This window comes from Oryx dammah, unplaced genomic scaffold (assembly GCF_014754425.2).
Source record: "Oryx dammah isolate SB20612 unplaced genomic scaffold, SCBI_Odam_1.1 HiC_scaffold_21, whole genome shotgun sequence".
Classification (NCBI taxonomy): Eukaryota; Metazoa; Chordata; class Mammalia; order Artiodactyla; family Bovidae; genus Oryx; species Oryx dammah.
Window position 1 is genome coordinate 21,483,943 of NW_024070205.1, and position 16,932 is coordinate 21,500,874.

Consider the following 16,932-nt stretch of genomic DNA (forward strand, 5'->3'; position numbering starts at 1 on the left):
GAACTGGACTCCACAGCCTTGAGAATTGCCAAAACCACACAAATAGGTGGTAGACTTGGGCTTGAACCTCAGAGGCTATATGCTCTTTGATCAGATGTCCTTTTTGGGGGGTTTAGTTTTGTTTTTTGGCTTCTAGGCTTGCAGGATATTAATTCCCCTACCAGGGATCAATCTAGACCCTCTGCAGTAGAAGCACAGAGTCCTAACCATTTGAACTGCCAGGGAATTCACCAGACTAGCAAAGTAATGCTCAAAATCCTCTAAGCCAGGCTTCAACAGTATGTGAACCATGAATTTCCAGATGTTCAAGCTGGATTTAGGAAAGGCAGACGAACCGGAGATCAAATTGCCAATATCTGCTGGATCATTGAAAAAACAAGAGAGTTCCAGAAAAACATCTACTTCTGCTTTATTCACTATGCCAAAGCCTTTGACTGTGTGGATTACAAAGAGCTGTGGAAAATTCTTAAAGAGATGGGAATACCAGATTACCTGGCCTCCTGAGAAATCTGTGTGCAGGTCAAGAAGCAACAGTTAGAACTGGACATGGAACAACAGACTGGTTCCAAGCTGGGAAAGGAGTACGTCAAAGCTATATATTGTCCCCCTGCTTATTTAACTTATATGCAGAGTACGTCATGCAAAATGCTGGGCTGGATGAAGCACAAGCTGGAATCAAGATTGCTGGGAGAAATATCAGTAACCTCAGATATGCAGATGACACCTACCTTTTGGCAGAAAGCAAAGAAGAACTAGAGAGCCTCTTGATGAAAGTGAAAGGGGAGAGTGAAAAAGTTGGCTTAAAATTCAACATTCAGAAAACTAAGATCACGGCATCCGGTCCTATAATTTCATGGCAAATAGATGGGGAAACAGTGGAAACAATGAGAGACTTTATTTTTTTGGGCTCCAAAATCACTGCAGATGGTGACTGCAGCCATGAAATTAAAAGAAAATCTATGATCCGGTGGCTCAGATGGTAAAAGCATCTGCCTACAACGTGGGAGACCCGGGTTCGATCCCTGGGTTGGAAGATCCTCTGGAAAAGGAAATGACAGCCCACTCCAGTATTCTTGCCTGGAAAATCCCATGGACAGAGGAGCCTGGCAGGCTGCAGTCCACGGGGTCAGAGAGAGTCAGACACGACTGAGCAACTTCACTTCACTTCACTTCAACCTAGACAGCTTATTAGAAAGCAGAGACATTACTTTGTCAACAAAGGTCTGTCTAGTCAAAGCTATGGTTTTTCCAGTAGTCATGTATGGATGTGAGAGTTGGACTATAAAGAAAGCTGAGCGCAGAAGAATTGATGCTTTTGAACTGTGGTGTTGGAGAAGACTTTTGAGAGTCCCTTGGAGTGCAAGAAGATTCAACCTGTCAATCCTAAAGGAAATCAGTCCTGAATATTCATTGGAAGCTGAAGCTCCAATACTTTGGCCACCTGAGGCAAAAAACTGACTCATTTGAAAAGACCCTGATGCTGGGAAAAATTGAAGGCAGGAGGGGAATAAGACGACAAAGGATGATATGGTTGGAGGCATCACTGTCTCGATGGACGTGAGTTTGAGCGAGCTCTGGGAGTTGGAGATGGACAGGGAAGCCTGGCATGCTGCAGTCCATGGGGCTGCAAAGAGTCAACATTACTGAGCAACTGAATTGAACTGAACTGAGGGTAAATACATAATTCATTAACATAGCTTAAGACAAACATAAGTGACTGAACTGAAGACAAACATTTCCGTAAGAAAAACGCATTGGTTAACTCAAGGTTTGAGAAAATTTAAGTTCAGTTGGAACCAGGTGTCATCATGGCAACACAGAATTTTTAAGAGAAACCTCTTTTTAAATTTGTGTAGAGAAGGGGAAAACATCTAACACTTGTTGGTTACCTCCTGCCCCTTAAGAGCAAAAGAAAAAATGTCTGACACTTACAGCCTATTTCCTCCATTTGGAGACCGCTGGCTTTCATGCCTGTTACCCTCTCAAATCCTAGTAAGATGTTGAAGGCAACCATAAAGCCTTTATGCATTTAGGATTTTGCACATGCAGAGGTCCACCCTCACCCCCTAGTTGTTTATTTATTCCTTGTTTTGTTGAAATATAGTGGATTTACAAAGTTATATCAGTTACACGTGTACAATATAATCATTCAATATTTTTTAGAGTTATAAGAAGTTAAGGGAAGAGTTTATATCAAAAGATGTGAGGTCAACAGGGTCAAATGTCCTTTTGAAGCAGTCAAGAAATAGTCTATTAACAGAAAATACTTTTGTCTTGGAAAAGAGTACTTTGATAAAAATCAATAATTCCAATAATTACCCCAAAAGTTATAAAATTGGCAGTATTCCCTGTGCTGTACATTACATCTTTGTTTCTCATTTATTTTATACCTAGTAGTTTGTGCCTCATATTCCCCTTCCCCTATCTGGCCCCTCCCCTCACTTCCACTATTAACCACTAGTTTGTTCTTTATACAAGAACCCTAAGTGTGGGTTAAAAGTCTCCCGAATTGGCTACAAAAAACGACAACAAAGGTTCAGTTTAGTTCAGTTGCTCAGTCGCATCCGACTCTTTGTGACCCCATGAATTGCAGCACTCCAGGCCTCCCTGACCATCACCAACTCCTGGAGTTCACTCAGACTCACGTCCATCGAGTCAGTGATGCCATCCAGCCATCTCATCCTCTGTCATCCCCTTCTCCTCCTGCCCCCAATCCCTCCCAGCATCAGTGTCTTGTCTCCAATGAGTCAACTCTTCACATGAGGTGGCCAAAGTACTGGAGTTTCAGCTTTGGCATCATTCCTTCCAAAGAAATCCCAGGGCTGATCTCCTTCAGAATGGACTGGTTGGATCTCCTTGCAGTCCAAGGGACTCTCAAGAGTCTTCTCCAACACCACAGTTCAAAAGCATCAATTCTTCCGCGCTCAGCCTTCTTCACTGTCCAACTCTCAACATCCCTACATGACCACAGGAAAAACCATAGCCTTGACTAGACGGACCTTTGTTGACAAAGTATTGTCTCTGCTTTTTAATATGCTATCTAGGTTGGTCATCACTTTTCTTCCAAGGAGTAAGCGTCTTTTAATTTCATGGCTGCAGTCACCATCTGCAGTGATTTTGGAGCCCCCCAAAATAAAGTCTGACACTGTTTCCACTGTTTCCCCATCTATTTCCCATGAAGTGATGGGACCAGATGCCATGATCTTCGTTTTCTGAATATTGAGCTTTAAGCCAACCTTTTTACTCTCCACTTTCACTTTCATCAAGAGTTAATCTCAGGGAATCTAGTTCTATCTACTCTTCTTTTCCCTCCACCCTCCCTACACGCCCCGCCGCGGACTCCACCTCCGGGGGAGTCCCCGGGGGATCAGGGGGCTCCGGCCCGGTAGAAGCTGGTGGGTGGCGCGGTCCGGGCTGTTGCCGCCTGCCTGGGTCAGTTCATGTCGCATGCCCCCGGGCCTGTTGCCCGGCGCCCTTGCGCTCTTCCGGTCACCGGGGCGGGGCAGGCGGCGGCCGGCTCTTACTGCCGCGCTCGGACCTCTCCCCTCTGGAGACACTTGCTCTGGGCCATGGCGGCGGCGTGGGGACGGTGCGTGTCTCGGGCATGGTTCTGCAGGTGCGACCTGACTCATCCCCAAACCCCTAAGGGCGGCCCCAGTTTCGGCCCCAATAACCCGACCCTTGTTCCGCTTTGCAGAACGGCCTGGCAGGGCTGCGGCCGAAACTACCGCGCCGCGCTGTGCACCGAGTTGAAGCGGCCCCTGGTCATTGAGGAGGTGGCCCCTCGCCCTGTCCAGCCGCACGAGGTAGGTGACTGGCCGGGCCCCTGGACGCCCCCTTCCCCGCGGCCACCACCCACAACCCGCTGGCTCCCCTTCCGGACTGAGTTCCCGAGTGCTCAGCTAGGGGGCGCCCGTGAGACTGGAGCACAACTTTCTGCTGGGCTTCTAGATGGGCCCTTTCCAGGGTCACAAAAAGCCCAAAGTGCAAAGGGAAGATTGTTCCTCAAAACACAAATGTAGAAGGCCCTAGAGCTGTTGCCTCAGAAACAGAGAATTCTGATTTGCACACGACTTTGCATAACCGCCTGCAAGTTATTGATTTAACACAGATAAATGGACCCCATCCTTTGCTTCCCCTCCTTCAGTTGCAGCATCTAATTATCTGCCTTCCTTCCTCCCCTCAGCCAGCCCTATATTTCCATGATAATGTGCCTTGTGCCCTGCTCTGGTGTACTGCAGTGATTTGGGGTGGGTGGGATTATGTTAGGGTTGTGGGCATCTACCCACATTTAGGGAGGTGGAAAATGTGGTAGTCACTGTGGCTTTGCCTCTTGATCACCCTGGCGACACTCATCTGGTGTGGAGAATGAGACTGACAAGGTGAAACAGGCAGTGAGTCTCAGGGTTGGAGACCACTGGGAGGGGAAGAAATGTGGCTGCAGTCCCAAAGTATCACTAATGTGGACCCTGGGACTAATTGGATAATTTGGGTGACTGTAGGCTAGCAGCCAGCCTGCTTCTTGGGATTCACATGCTGAAAGACATCCATGTTGAGTTAAGGTGGAGTGGCTTCAGGAATTTATATGTGCTATGGAGAAGGCAATGGCACCCTACTCCAGTACTCTTACCTGGAAAATTCCATGGATGGAGGAGCCTGGTGGGCTGCAGTCCATGGGGTTGCTAGGAGTCAGACATGACTGAGCGACTTCACTTTCACTTTTCACTTTCATGCACTGGAGAAGGAAATGGCAACCCATTCCAGTGTTCTTGCCTGGAGAGTCCCAGGGACAGGGGAGCCTGGTGGGCTGCCGTCTACAGGGTCGCACAGAGTCGGACATGACTGAAGCGACTTAGCAGCAGCAGCAGCAGCAGCATGCATGTCAGCACACAATGTTTGAGACAGTCATTGAGACAGCACACAAACAACTTGAGAGCTGGGCTTCTTTGTTCTGTTATTTGCCCAGACTGTTGTGTCAGGAATTAGCTCATGAGAGCTGGGACTCTGTGAGTTTATCCATCATTAAATCTCCATAGTCTGGAATGGTGCCTGGCATGTGGCTGATGCTTAAAATATTGTTGAATGAATGCATTTTGTTCATAAAATATCTTCTTATCAATATGGTCACCTCTGTATAATATGGGAAATGTAAACAGATAAATGAATGTCACCGATTCTGTCTCAGCCTTCATTTCCTCCCATGACTCCAAGCCCTGTTGAGTTGGGTTGGTATGTGACAGTAGTTCTTTAAACTTCAGGCTGCATCAGATTTATCTTGTCAAAACAGGTTGCTGGTCTCTAAAGTTTCTGAGTCAGTAGGCCAGGGGCTGAGCATCTGAACATCTAGCAAGTTGCCAGGTGACACTGAATCTGATTGTCTGGGGAGCACACTATGACAACCACTGCTTAACAAGGGCTACAGAAACTGCTGCAGGGCTCCCTCTTCTCTATCTCTGTCATGAAAACACATAAGCTGGGGAGTCTAGTTCCCACTTCTAGAATTCCTGATTCCCCAAACAGCTGATCATGTTACCCTCTGCTTAAAATCTTTTAATGGCTTCCATTGTCCCATCTATCCTTGGGTTGGGAAGATCCCGTGGAGAAGGAAATGGCAACCCACTCCAGTGTTCTTGCCTGGAAAGTCCCAGGGACAGAGGAGCCTGGTGGGCTGCAGTCTGTGGGGCCGCAGAGACGGACACGACTGAGCAACTAAGCATACACTGGGCCTTTGCACAGGCCATTGCTTTTGTCTGTGCCAGGCTCCCCTCCTCCCTTTTGAATAGTTAACTCCTCACAGTTCTTACTTCCCTCAAAGGTCAAATCTCCCCATTATGTGCTTTCATAGCACCATATATTTCTATCTGACATTTTGTGTAGGAGTTGTAGTTTAGCCCATGAACTCTCTGAATTATCTGGTTAATGTCTGTCTTCTGTACTATATACTCTTAGCTCCTTGTCCATTTTGTCCTGTGATTGTGCACCAGTACTTAGTTCAGTACCTAGCATATAGTGGACATTCAGTAAATATTACTATATAACTGAATGAACTTTGTCTCCAAAGATGTGTACTGATCTGCCTTGTTGCTCTATTTCCTTTGCAGGTCAGAGTTAATGTTCATTTCTGTGGGATTAACTTCGCTGATATTTTGGCCTGTCGTGGTCAGTATCAGGAGAGGCATCAAATTCCCTTCACACCCGGTGAGTATGAAAGGGCCAAGTGATTGCTTCAAAAAGAGAAGATATAGAGACTTTTAAAAGAGCTGCTTGATGGACATGTACACACTGCTATATTTAAAATGGATAACCAACAAGGACCTACTTTACAGCGTGTGGAGCTCTGCTCAGTGTTATGTGGTAGCCTGGATGGGAATGGGGTTTGGGGGAGAATGGGTACATGTGTGGGTATATCTGAGTCGCTCTGCTGTTCACCTGAAACGATCACAACATTGTTAATCAGCTATACCACAAAACAAAAAGTTCAAAAAAATCATAATTGGTAAAAAAAAAAAAGACCCGTGTGCTTCATGTGTTTGCCTGCTATCAGTGGTGATTCAGATATGTCAGCTTCAGTACTTCCCTGGTGGTCCAGGGGTTAAGACTCTATGCTTCCAATGCAGGTTTGATCCCTGGTTGGGAAACTAAGATCCCACATGCTATGTGGTGTGCCCCCCCCCACCCCTGCAAAAAAAAGACATCTCAGCCTTACTGCTAATTAGAATCACTAGAGCTGTGAAGGAAGGTTCTATGACTGTCTTGTTCAACATTATCCTGCCTGCCCACCCTGGCCCTGTTAGTACTCTTGTATCTGGCTCATACTAAATGCTCAATAAATACTTGATTGATTGATTGAAATACAGTTGACAAGCAATGTTGTGTTAGTTTCAGGTGTACTAGGTAGTGATGTGACATTTGCATACATTATGAAATGACACCACAATAAGTCTAGTAACCCTGTGTCCCATACAGAGTTATTACAATATTACTATTTCCTTCTGCTGTATATTACATCTCTGTGGTTTTATTGTTTTCTAGAGACTTGTACCTCTTAATCCCCTTCACTTACTTCATCTACCCCTCAATAAATACTTTGAAAAGGCATAAATGAACAAATAAAATTTTATGTATTATTATGAGCACCAGAATCCTGATCAGAATCATCAATGGCCGTAGTCATTCTCTTTCATTCCTTGACAGTTCCTCAATTTCACTTTTTCACTGAAGGATCATAAACATCTGGTTGCAGCTACGACTCTCAGTCCTCACAAATACATTCCCCAAGAAACCTAATACCAAAGGATCAGAAAAAAGATACAGAGTTTATCCATTTCTTAGTAGGCTGCTCTCTGACTTGCATTATACTCAATCTGATTACATTTAGATCCCGAGTATGTGGACCAATGACTCATTTTTGTTGGTGAAATTTATTAAAAGAGATATAAGTATAGTTTGGTGTGTATCTATCTACTATATAAGTAATATACAGTTATATACTGTAAATATACAGTACATGTATATTTTATACAGATAGACACCACTGAAGATACAGTGATTGCAAAACAGTTGCAGTGTTTTGGCCTTAGGGCATTTGGTTATGCCTCAACAGTTGGAACCGGTTCCCTCTGTTTGTATTTGCTGACATGCTGGCTGGGGGGGGAAGATGTCTTACTCAGTTGAGTTATTCTTCTGGCAGCTCAAGTGGGAAATGTATGATCATTAAACTCAGAAATTTTGGAGGTGGAGGAGGAAAGAGCAGACACCACCAGTTCATCCAACTGGGCCAAGTGCTGTATGCATGAATATAGTTCATGTCCTTGAGGGGCCTCATAGTCCAGAAGAGGATACCTGGGAACAGATAAATACCATATGATGAATATTATCATTGGGCGTGCTGGAGGAGCCCAAGGCCCCAGAGATCAGGGTCAAAAGTACGTGTATACTCATGATTCTCTATTCTTTTGCCCATTCTTGAAATTTTCACTTGTGTCATGGTAAGAATGGGACTGCTATAGCTTTTCAAGTTGTGATCATGAAATCTTAATTCACTTTCCTGTGTGTTGGGTATAACACTCCTATTTTTCTTCCTGGATGGGGTAGGGGGCAGAACACAAACACTTTTGGCTCCAGAAAGCTCATAGGACAGCCTGTTGATCAGAGTTTTCTCATCTCTCTGGTGCTGGGCTTTACAGATAACCTGATCTTTAAAATTTGTTTTAGGAATGGAGTTTTCTGGGATGGTATTGGAGACAGGCACAGATGTCAGCATGGTGAAAGAGGTAAATTAGTTGAATCTAGGGAACTGATGTGTGGGTAACTATGAGAAATAGTTTGTAGCCAGAGGGTCTTGCTTTTCCTGGACTTTGCCAGCGGACACCAAAGGCAGAATGAGATGGAGCGGGGAGAAACGAATTCTGAATTGAGGGAAGGAAGCCTGGCTGGGCTTCGTTAAACTTTTTATTACTAATGAAAGGCAGCACCTGGGGTTGTAGTTACTGAAAGGATAGAGAATTCTCAAGTTTCAGTATTTTGTGAGAGAAATGAGTACTGGGATTCTAATCCATATCAGTTTTTTCCTTTCTTGGTTCAGTCATCGTCCAAAATGTGCTCAAATTGGCTTGGCCACCTGACGGGGGTTGTGTGAAAACAGCTGAATTATTTACTAAGCAGCAACACTGAATAGATAATTAAGGGAACCTGTGTCTTACTGGATCAGAAAGAACAATTTTCTTTCTTTTTTGGGTTAATTTGGGAAGGGGTTAAATGGCAAGAGCATACATCTGAACATACCCTTAATGGTATTTCCCCTTCAGGGAGATCGAGTCATTGGCCTGCCTGCCCTTGGTGGTATGGCTGAAGAATGCATCATTGACCACAAGGTAGCCTGACTCCTCAATATTCATCCTTGGAGATTCTTTTTCTGCTGTCTTTCATTTTCACCTATCCCTCAGTCCTTCTCCTTTTCCTTTCTTTTTTTTTTTTTTTTGGTATTCTTTAGGTTATATCTTGTTTCTCAGCCAAGCATTTCTTTCTTTCAAATGCTAAAACCTTTTTTTTTTTTTTTGGTTTGCTTGTTTTGGTGTGACAGTCATTGCATAGAGCTTTGTTTGTGTGGAGTGGTTTAATGAAGAAGGGCATTTTGTTTTCTGAGGCCTGGAACAATTGACTGGCTGTCCAACTGGACTATAGTTAGGTGGTTTTGGTAGAAAAACTGGTTTGGAGCCTGGATATAATGAGCTTCTTCCCTGCACAAAGCGTGTGAAACATAATCCTCCTGGGAGGTAGCCAGCTGGTGTAGGGGTGTGGTTGTCCAGGATGTGAATGGTGCCCCCTAGTGGTGGCTAGTACACACTTAAAAAAAAAAAACAGCTTTATTTAAGGTAAAATTTTTGTACCATGTTATTCACTTATTATATTAATACCGCAGTGGCATGTGTTATATCCTCTGCAGATTGGTTCCTTCCTGATCCAGATGCCAGCTTTAGGATTTTTGAAAGCTGATGTGCCCAAGTCTTGAAATTGACCATCACTTGCTTGGTCTTGACTACCTCTGGGCTTGGTTCCTGACATGTGTTGCCCTTTGCAAGTCAAGTCATAATATGTATTGAGCAGCCTTTATGAAGAGGTAGGGGCTTAATCTCTAAGTCACTGTTATCTCTTTTATAGAACCTGTGGCAGATTCCAGAAAAGGTGTCCCTCCGAGAAGCTGCCGCCCTGCCCGTGTCGTATGGCACTGCTATTTTCGCCCTGGAGCATCGGGCCTGTACCCAGCCTGGGTGAGGACTGTGTCAACGACAGAGGGATAGATGGCACCTCCTCTAACACCAGAAATGTCCACCAAGATTGTGGCCCTCTGTTCCCTTCCCTAACCCTGTGTACATTCTAAGCCTCTTTGATCATGCCCGACTCTTTGTGACCCTATGGGCTGTAGCCCGCCAGGCTTCTCTGTCCATGGGTTCCTCCAGGCAAGAATACTGGAGTGGGTTGCCATGCCTTCCTCTAGGGGATCTTCCCAACCCAGGGATCAAACTGGAGTCTCTTACATCACCTGCATTGGCAGGCAGGTTCTTTACCACTAGCGCCACGTGGGAAGCCCTCCCTGACCCTTACCTCACGGCTATCTAAGGAAAAGCCAAAGGAAGGGAGTGGCCCAAGATTGGAGCCTGGTGACAGTGGGGATACCCTTTTGCCTGAGAGGGGATGGTAGACTGTGAACTTGGCCAGTATGAATTTGGAGAAATCTTTCTCTCAAATCTGACCCCTCTGGAGATCACTTCCTAGAAAACCTTACATTTTAGAGAGCTGGTTTATTTCAACTCATTTCACTCAGGTTTTAATGGAAGCCTGTGGCATTTGTTTCTGTGAGGCTTGGCTGGGCATCACAGATCACAAATACTGTAGGCAGGTGGTGTGTTGGTAAAGAATCCACCTGCCAATGCAGTGGACACGGGTTTGATCTTTGGGTGGGGAAGATCCCTTGGAGAAGGAAATGGCAGTCCACTCCAGTATTCTGAAAAATCTCACGGACAGAGAAGGCTGGCAGTCTACAGTCCTTGGGGTCGCAAAGAGTAAGACAGGACTGAGCACTGAGTGACTGAGCCCAGCGCACACATAGTGGTATTTGCCTCTTGAGGCTTGGCTGGGTATACTTAACAGGTATTTCAAGCTCAGAGGTGCTGAGTTTCTCACTTAACTGGGAGCGTTCCCACAGCTTCTTGCTCTTTTCTGAGAGCTCAGAATTGCTCCAGGGAGATGGGCTTAGAAGAGCAGCGACTGCTACGTGATCATCAACTTCTAAAATTTGGCAGTGTTTAGTATGGGAGTGATTTTAGGACAGAATTTAAGAAGCAGAAATTGGAGTGGTAGAGCAAAGGAAGGCTACCACTGAAATGAGGGAGAGGCTGCCTAGAGAGATTAAGGACCCTCACCTGGGAATTCTTCAGGACTGGACCAAATTAGGACTCATCTACATATATAACACGGCCCAAGAGGCCGGAGAGTGTTCACGTATGTGTACGTGCACATGAGGGGGTTAAACTAGATGAACTCTCAGTTCTCTTCTTTAAAATGTCCCATCTTCAGAATGTTCATGAAATCATATTGCTGGGTGATTTTTGGTTTCTTGAGTAACACTCATCTTTCCGGGCACAGAGAAACTGTTTTAGTGACAGCAGCAGCTGGAGCCACCGGCCTCGCCGTGATAGATGTGGCGACAAACGTTCTTCAGGCCAAGGTATTTGCAAGTTCGATTCTCCATTAAAAAATATCATACCTCCTGCTTTCAAACATGGAATATATTCCTTTATTTATAAAAAAAAATCAGGTGCGAGGTACTGGGAACGTTAAGTAGCCTGGAGTAGGGTCTTGCCATCTATTTGCTTGCAGACTAGTGAGGGCACTGAGGAGTAAGTCTCTTGTGCTTCCAGTTATTAGACCTTGGTGAGATTCAACTCGCCTCACAGCCTCTGAAGATTCTATTCCTTCTACCTGGAATGCTCTAAACTGTCTCCCCCTGAACTTCAAATTTAAACTCAGATGCTGCTTTTTCAGGGGAGTATTCTCTGTCCCTCCCCACCATGGGACCATTTCTATGTGGTCTCCAAGCATCCTGTACTTCTCTTTCATAGTGTGGTTAGCCCTGTTGGATCAATGTCTCCTTCCCATTGGACTGTAATCCCCCTCAAGGCAGGACCAGTATCGGTTTGATCCATTATTATAATCGCAGCAGCTAGCATGGTGCTGAGACCATCGTAGGCAGTCAATAATTATTATTATTTTGTAAATTTATTTATTTATTTGGCTATGCTGGGTCTTTAGTCTTCATTGTATCCCGTAGGATCTTTAGTTGTGACATGCCTAACTCTTAGTTGCGGCTTGTGGGGTCTAGTCCCTTGATCAGGGATCAAACCTGGACCCCCTGCTTTGGGAGCATGGGGTCTTAGCCACTGGACTACCAGAAAATTCCCTAAATAATTATTTCTTGAGTGAATGAATAAATACATGAAAGAAAGACCCAATTTTCTATATGGGCTTTTCCTGGAGGCTGTGAGTGTCAGAGAAAAAGCATTTCTTGGAGAAGGTGGACATTTACGCTGACATTTACAGTTGACTAGCGGAAGAAGAGAAGGGAAGGAAGGCCGTTTAAGTCACGGGAAGACAGAGACATAGGTACTAACATGATTCCTTCAGGGAATGGCCAAGAGCATCTGTGGAGCAAAGGATGTGGGGAATGGTGGGGGGTGACTCCAGAGAGGTGGGAGAGATAGGATCATGAAGCACTGAGGAATCTGAACATTTCTTGGAAACTGTCAGGCGCTATTGAAGATTTCACAGAGGAATGACGTGATTATCTTTTCGTTTTTGCAGAGTTCACTTTGGTAGCGATGGGGATGAGGGATGGGGCAAGGTCAGGGGGTCAGGTATAGTGTGGAGGCAGTAGGGCAGATTCTTGGAGCAATTGAGGCCAGAGGTGATGATCCTTGAAACAGGGCACTGGAGATGATGATCAGAAAGATACCAAAGTAGAAGAAAATAGAGAATTTGGTGACTGGAGAGCATCCTAATATAGTTGAAGGAACAAGGACTTTGAAGTTGGCCTGCTGTGTTGTGCTTAGTTGCTCAGTCGTGTCTGTCTGAGACCTCATGGACTGTAGCCTGCCAAGCTCCTCTGTTCATGGGGATGCTCCAGGCAAGTGGGTTGCCATGCCCTGCTCCAGGGGATCTTCCCAACCCAGGGATCCGCACAGCAGGCAGATTCTTTACCATCTGAGCCACCAGGGAATCCCTGGAGTTAGCCTGACCGAGGTGCCAATTCTCATTCTGTCTCTAGCTTAATAGCTTCAGTCGCCTCATTTGTACAATAGTGCTTTGCTCACAGTATGGTTGGGGGAATATTGAGATCGCACGTGTCATGTACCAGTCCGAGGCATAGTGTGTTGGGGAGGACTTTTAAAAAGGGATCCTGGTATTATCAGACATGGAGTGGGAAGGCACAGCCTAGATGCACTTAGAGATGTGCCATTTGCTGGGACTGAGAACCTAGGAGGAAGTGGTGAGCTCAGTTTGGGATGTGCTGAGTGTGAGCTTCCTCTGGAGCCTAGAGGCACAAAGATACTGTCCCGGTTTGGTGATAATTGGACTGATCTGGAATTTCTCCAGGTGGCAGCTCTCTTTTCTCACATTGACTCTCTTTTGGGAAGGACATGTGAGTTCTGAAACTAGTCTCAGATACCAGGAGGCTCCTCATGGGATATTAACACATTCACACTCAAAATAAGGGCTTATAGCACCTCTCTTAAGGGGGAGACCAAAATTAGTCTCATTGTTTAGAAACACTGACTATTTAACATTTCTGGGAAGACAAGGCTGTACTGTTTGTTTTAAATAGATACAAGAAATTAAGTAGAGAGAAAAATTTGCTTTAATTCCAATCTTTAATCCCAGGAGACATGGATTCGATCTCTGGGTCAGGAAGATCCCCTGGAGGAAGAAATGGCAACCCACTCCAGGATTCTTGCCTGGAAAATCCCATGGACAGATGAGCCTGGTGGGCTACAGTCCATGGGGTTGCAAAACAGTCAGACTCGACTTAGTGATTGAGCACACACACATGCATTTTCTTTAGCAGGAATAATGGTTTTAAGCAAAAGCAAACAAACAAAAAAATAATGTCATCATGTCACTGCTCAGAACATGTCATTTTGATAACACCTTCCACTCACAGCGTCTCAGGTTGCTTTCACATTGCCTGCACAGCAATTTTCTTACCCTTGGTCCTCACAGAACCCATGGGGGATGGGGAATGGAAGCATTTATTATCCCTGTTTCACAGATAAAGAGAGTGAGGCACCTGGAAAGAAAATGATTCACAGCATGCCTCTCTGGGACTTACAAGGAATCCTGGAGTTGGAGTCAGGTGCCCAACCCTAGTCTGGTGTTTGCCCACTGTAGCACTCTGTGTGGGTTCTGCTGGGCAGTGCAGCCATTGGAGGGTTCCATTGGGGAGCATTTGAGGGTAACTTTTAGCTTCACATAGTTATGGGTGAGTCTGGACTTTTTTAAGGGCACAGATGTTCTTGGGTGTTTGAATGCACATTCTGAATGTCACCTTGAAGCCAAAGTGCTTGGGGTGGTGGGGGCTGCCCAGTGAACAGGCACCTCTAGGCAATGCTTCAGTGTCTGAAGCTTTTCTGAAGACTTCCAAAGCTCAGACCTCCTCACAGTATGGCCCACAGCCATCTATGTCCTCTTTGGCAGGCCGTAGGCATGGCTTTCTCCCAGCTCGAAGGAGTGGGCTTCAGTATCAGTAGCATTGGATTTGAATAGTTGTTCTACCATCTGTTATGTGAATAATCCTGGCTTAATTACTTAACCTCTCTGGGTCAATGTCTCCATCTTCAGAAAGGGACTAACTGTAAGTCCCCCATAATGTTCTTGTGAGGTTTAAATAGAATAAATAATTGCCTATGTCTAACAATAGATTCAATTTATCTAACACTTTGTTTCCCAAGTGCTTATTCCTTTTAATTTTAAAAATATAAATCAGTTTACGGATGAGGGTAACTGAAACTTAGAGAAGTTGGTAGGTAATACAGACAGATGTTAAAAGCATAAACTCTAGAGATGAATTACATGAGTTTGGATTCCACTTCTGCCTCCCATGAGCTGTGTGACCTTGGACAAGATACTTGACTTCTTTGGCCTGTCTCTTCATCTTCAAAATGGGGATGATAATAGTGTGTATATTATTGGGCTATTAAAGTGAAATGAGTTATTAATATATGTAAGGCATTTTATTGCATACTAAGCTAGTGTATTAGTTGGAGAAGGCAATGGCAGCCCACTCCAGTACTCTTGCCTGGAAAATCCCATGGATGGAGGAGCCTGGTAGGCTGCAGTCCATGGGGTTGCGAAGAGTCGGACACGACTGAGCGACTTCATTCTAAGGCATTTAGAATAGTGTCTGGCACAGAGTAAGCACTATGTAAATGTTAGATCTTACTAAGTAATTTATGCCTTACTTTATACTTAATGCCTTAAGTAACACAGCTAGTTAGTAACAGAGCCAGGATTTGAACTCAGGTCTGTCCGACTTTAAGCTCTTTCCACTGAATCATGTTTTACCCCCTGAGAAGCCTTCTGGATCTTCTAGCTCTAGGTTAGGTGCCTCTAGCTCACAATTCGGAGTGCTCTGTTCTTCTCCCATCATACTGCTGGATCATGCTTTCTTGGCTCCGAGCTTGGTATTTAGGTTGTATCCTTACTACTTGACTCATAATGGGTACTCAGTAAGTGATGGGCTTCCCCTGGTGACTCAGATGGTAAAGAATCAGCCTGCAATGTGGGAGACCTGGGTTTGATCCCTGGGTTGGGGAAGATCCTCTGGAGGAGGCATGGCAGCCCATGCCAGTATCCTTGCCTGGAGAATTCCCATGGACAGAAGAGCCTGGTGGGCTACAGCCCATGGCATTGCAGAGAGTCAGACACGACTAAGTGACTAAGCACAGCAATAGTGGTTTTAATTTTCATTTGGAGAAGACGTTGTGTCTCCTGAATTATTTCTTAGCTAGACCCACTGAGCTTCCGGGGTTCCTGGAAATGTGGACCCGGTTGTCAGTGGGGCATGGAGAGGCCAGTGCGTTGATGCTGTGTGATGGGCCTGTGTGTTGGATTGAGGCTGGTGCTAAGACAGAGGCCACATTGGTTTCCTTGATCAGCACCCTTTGTTTGGAGGCTGGGTGGGTCGGGTGAGCCCCTCTTGCTACGTATGCTGGACCATCTGAAGTGTTGTGTTCTTCATGTAGGTAATAGCTGCAGCTGGAAGTGATGAAAAGTGTCAGCTGGCGATGCAGAGGGGGGCACAGTCCAGTGTGAACTACAGTCGGGGCAGCCTTAAGGAGGCCGTGGGGAAGCTGGTGGGCAGTGGCGGGGTGAACGTGGTCATTGACATGGTGGGAGGAGACATCTTCCTGGAGGCTCTCCGCAGGTAGGTGAAGTGGTCCTCCTGGGTGGGCTAGACCGGGGGCTCTGCTGAAACCTTGTCAGACCTCTGGCCTTGCTGCTTTCTTGTTTTTGCTGCTCACTTTTCCTGTATGTACTGGCATCAACAGGAACAGCTGAGTGGGTGGGTGAAAAGGAATAGAAGCAGAGGGAAAATCAGGAAATGCTTAAATATAGCAAAAACAAAATAGCCAACTGGAAAATATCCAAAAAGAAAAAAAAAAAACGCAGACTCTCTAGTTGGCAATATCAAATGCTTTAGAAATTATACATGTGTTAAATTGAGCTCTGCCTGCACCCACTAGCTACTTTATATACATGGTATGGGTAATTCTTTTTTTTTTTTTAATTAAACATTTTATTTTGCACTGGAGTATAGCTGATTAGCAATGTGATAGTTTCAGGTGGATGGCAAAGGAACTCAGCCATATATATACATGTATTCATTCTCCCCCAAACTCTCCTCTGTGGGTAATTCTTGAGGAGATCATTGTTTGGATGTTAGAATTACTGGGGTGGCAGACCCCCAGTTCACTATGCACCAAGGGAGAGTCTTTTTTGATCTTACTGGTTTCCGAAGCTACCACCAGTGTAGGTGTCTTCTTGACTTGTTTTATTAAAAAAAAAAATCACTGCAGATTTCATGGGACTGTTGTATCTATACTAATTCTCATTCTGTTTCAGCCAGGAAGGCTGCAGTGCTCTGATAGTATTAGCTTCATTTCTCATGTCATCCTGGCAAGCATAGTTTTGTGCTTTATCTTAGTTTAAGGAGAAGAAGCAGAGAGAGCAGCTTGCCCACAGAAGGGATCCGTGTGGTCCCCTTACAAGACTGGTTAGTTCCTCTGCTCCTTACTGTCTTTCTTGCTTATGGCTTATTTTTATCTTTTCCTACTGAGAAATCCAAACTGGTGCAGAATGGTTCCCCCCTGCTAGTTT

The 16,932-nt window shown here is 45.2% G+C and overlaps 1 protein-coding gene across 2 annotated transcripts in view; it reads left to right on the forward strand.

Annotated features, from left to right (window-relative positions):
• The first annotated feature begins 3,367 nt into the window (after positions 1 to 3,367).
• Positions 3,368 to 16,932, forward strand: part of LOC120880534 (quinone oxidoreductase-like protein 2) — a 31,358-nt gene continuing 17,793 nt past the window's right edge. The window contains exons 1-8 of one of the 2 annotated variants that reach the window (XM_040263912.1): positions 3,368 to 3,616; positions 3,698 to 3,806; positions 6,102 to 6,198; positions 8,215 to 8,273; positions 8,808 to 8,873; positions 9,661 to 9,770; positions 11,146 to 11,227; positions 15,798 to 15,979. In XM_040263912.1, the coding sequence (XP_040119846.1) occupies positions 3,441 to 3,616; positions 3,698 to 3,806; positions 6,102 to 6,198; positions 8,215 to 8,273; positions 8,808 to 8,873; positions 9,661 to 9,770; positions 11,146 to 11,227; positions 15,798 to 15,979 (881 nt within the window). In that variant the 5' untranslated portion in view covers positions 3,368 to 3,440. The remainder of the gene's footprint in view (positions 3,617 to 3,697; positions 3,807 to 6,101; positions 6,199 to 8,214; positions 8,274 to 8,807; positions 8,874 to 9,660; positions 9,771 to 11,145; positions 11,228 to 15,797; positions 15,980 to 16,932) is intronic. The other variant, XM_040263914.1, reaches the window with a different exon arrangement.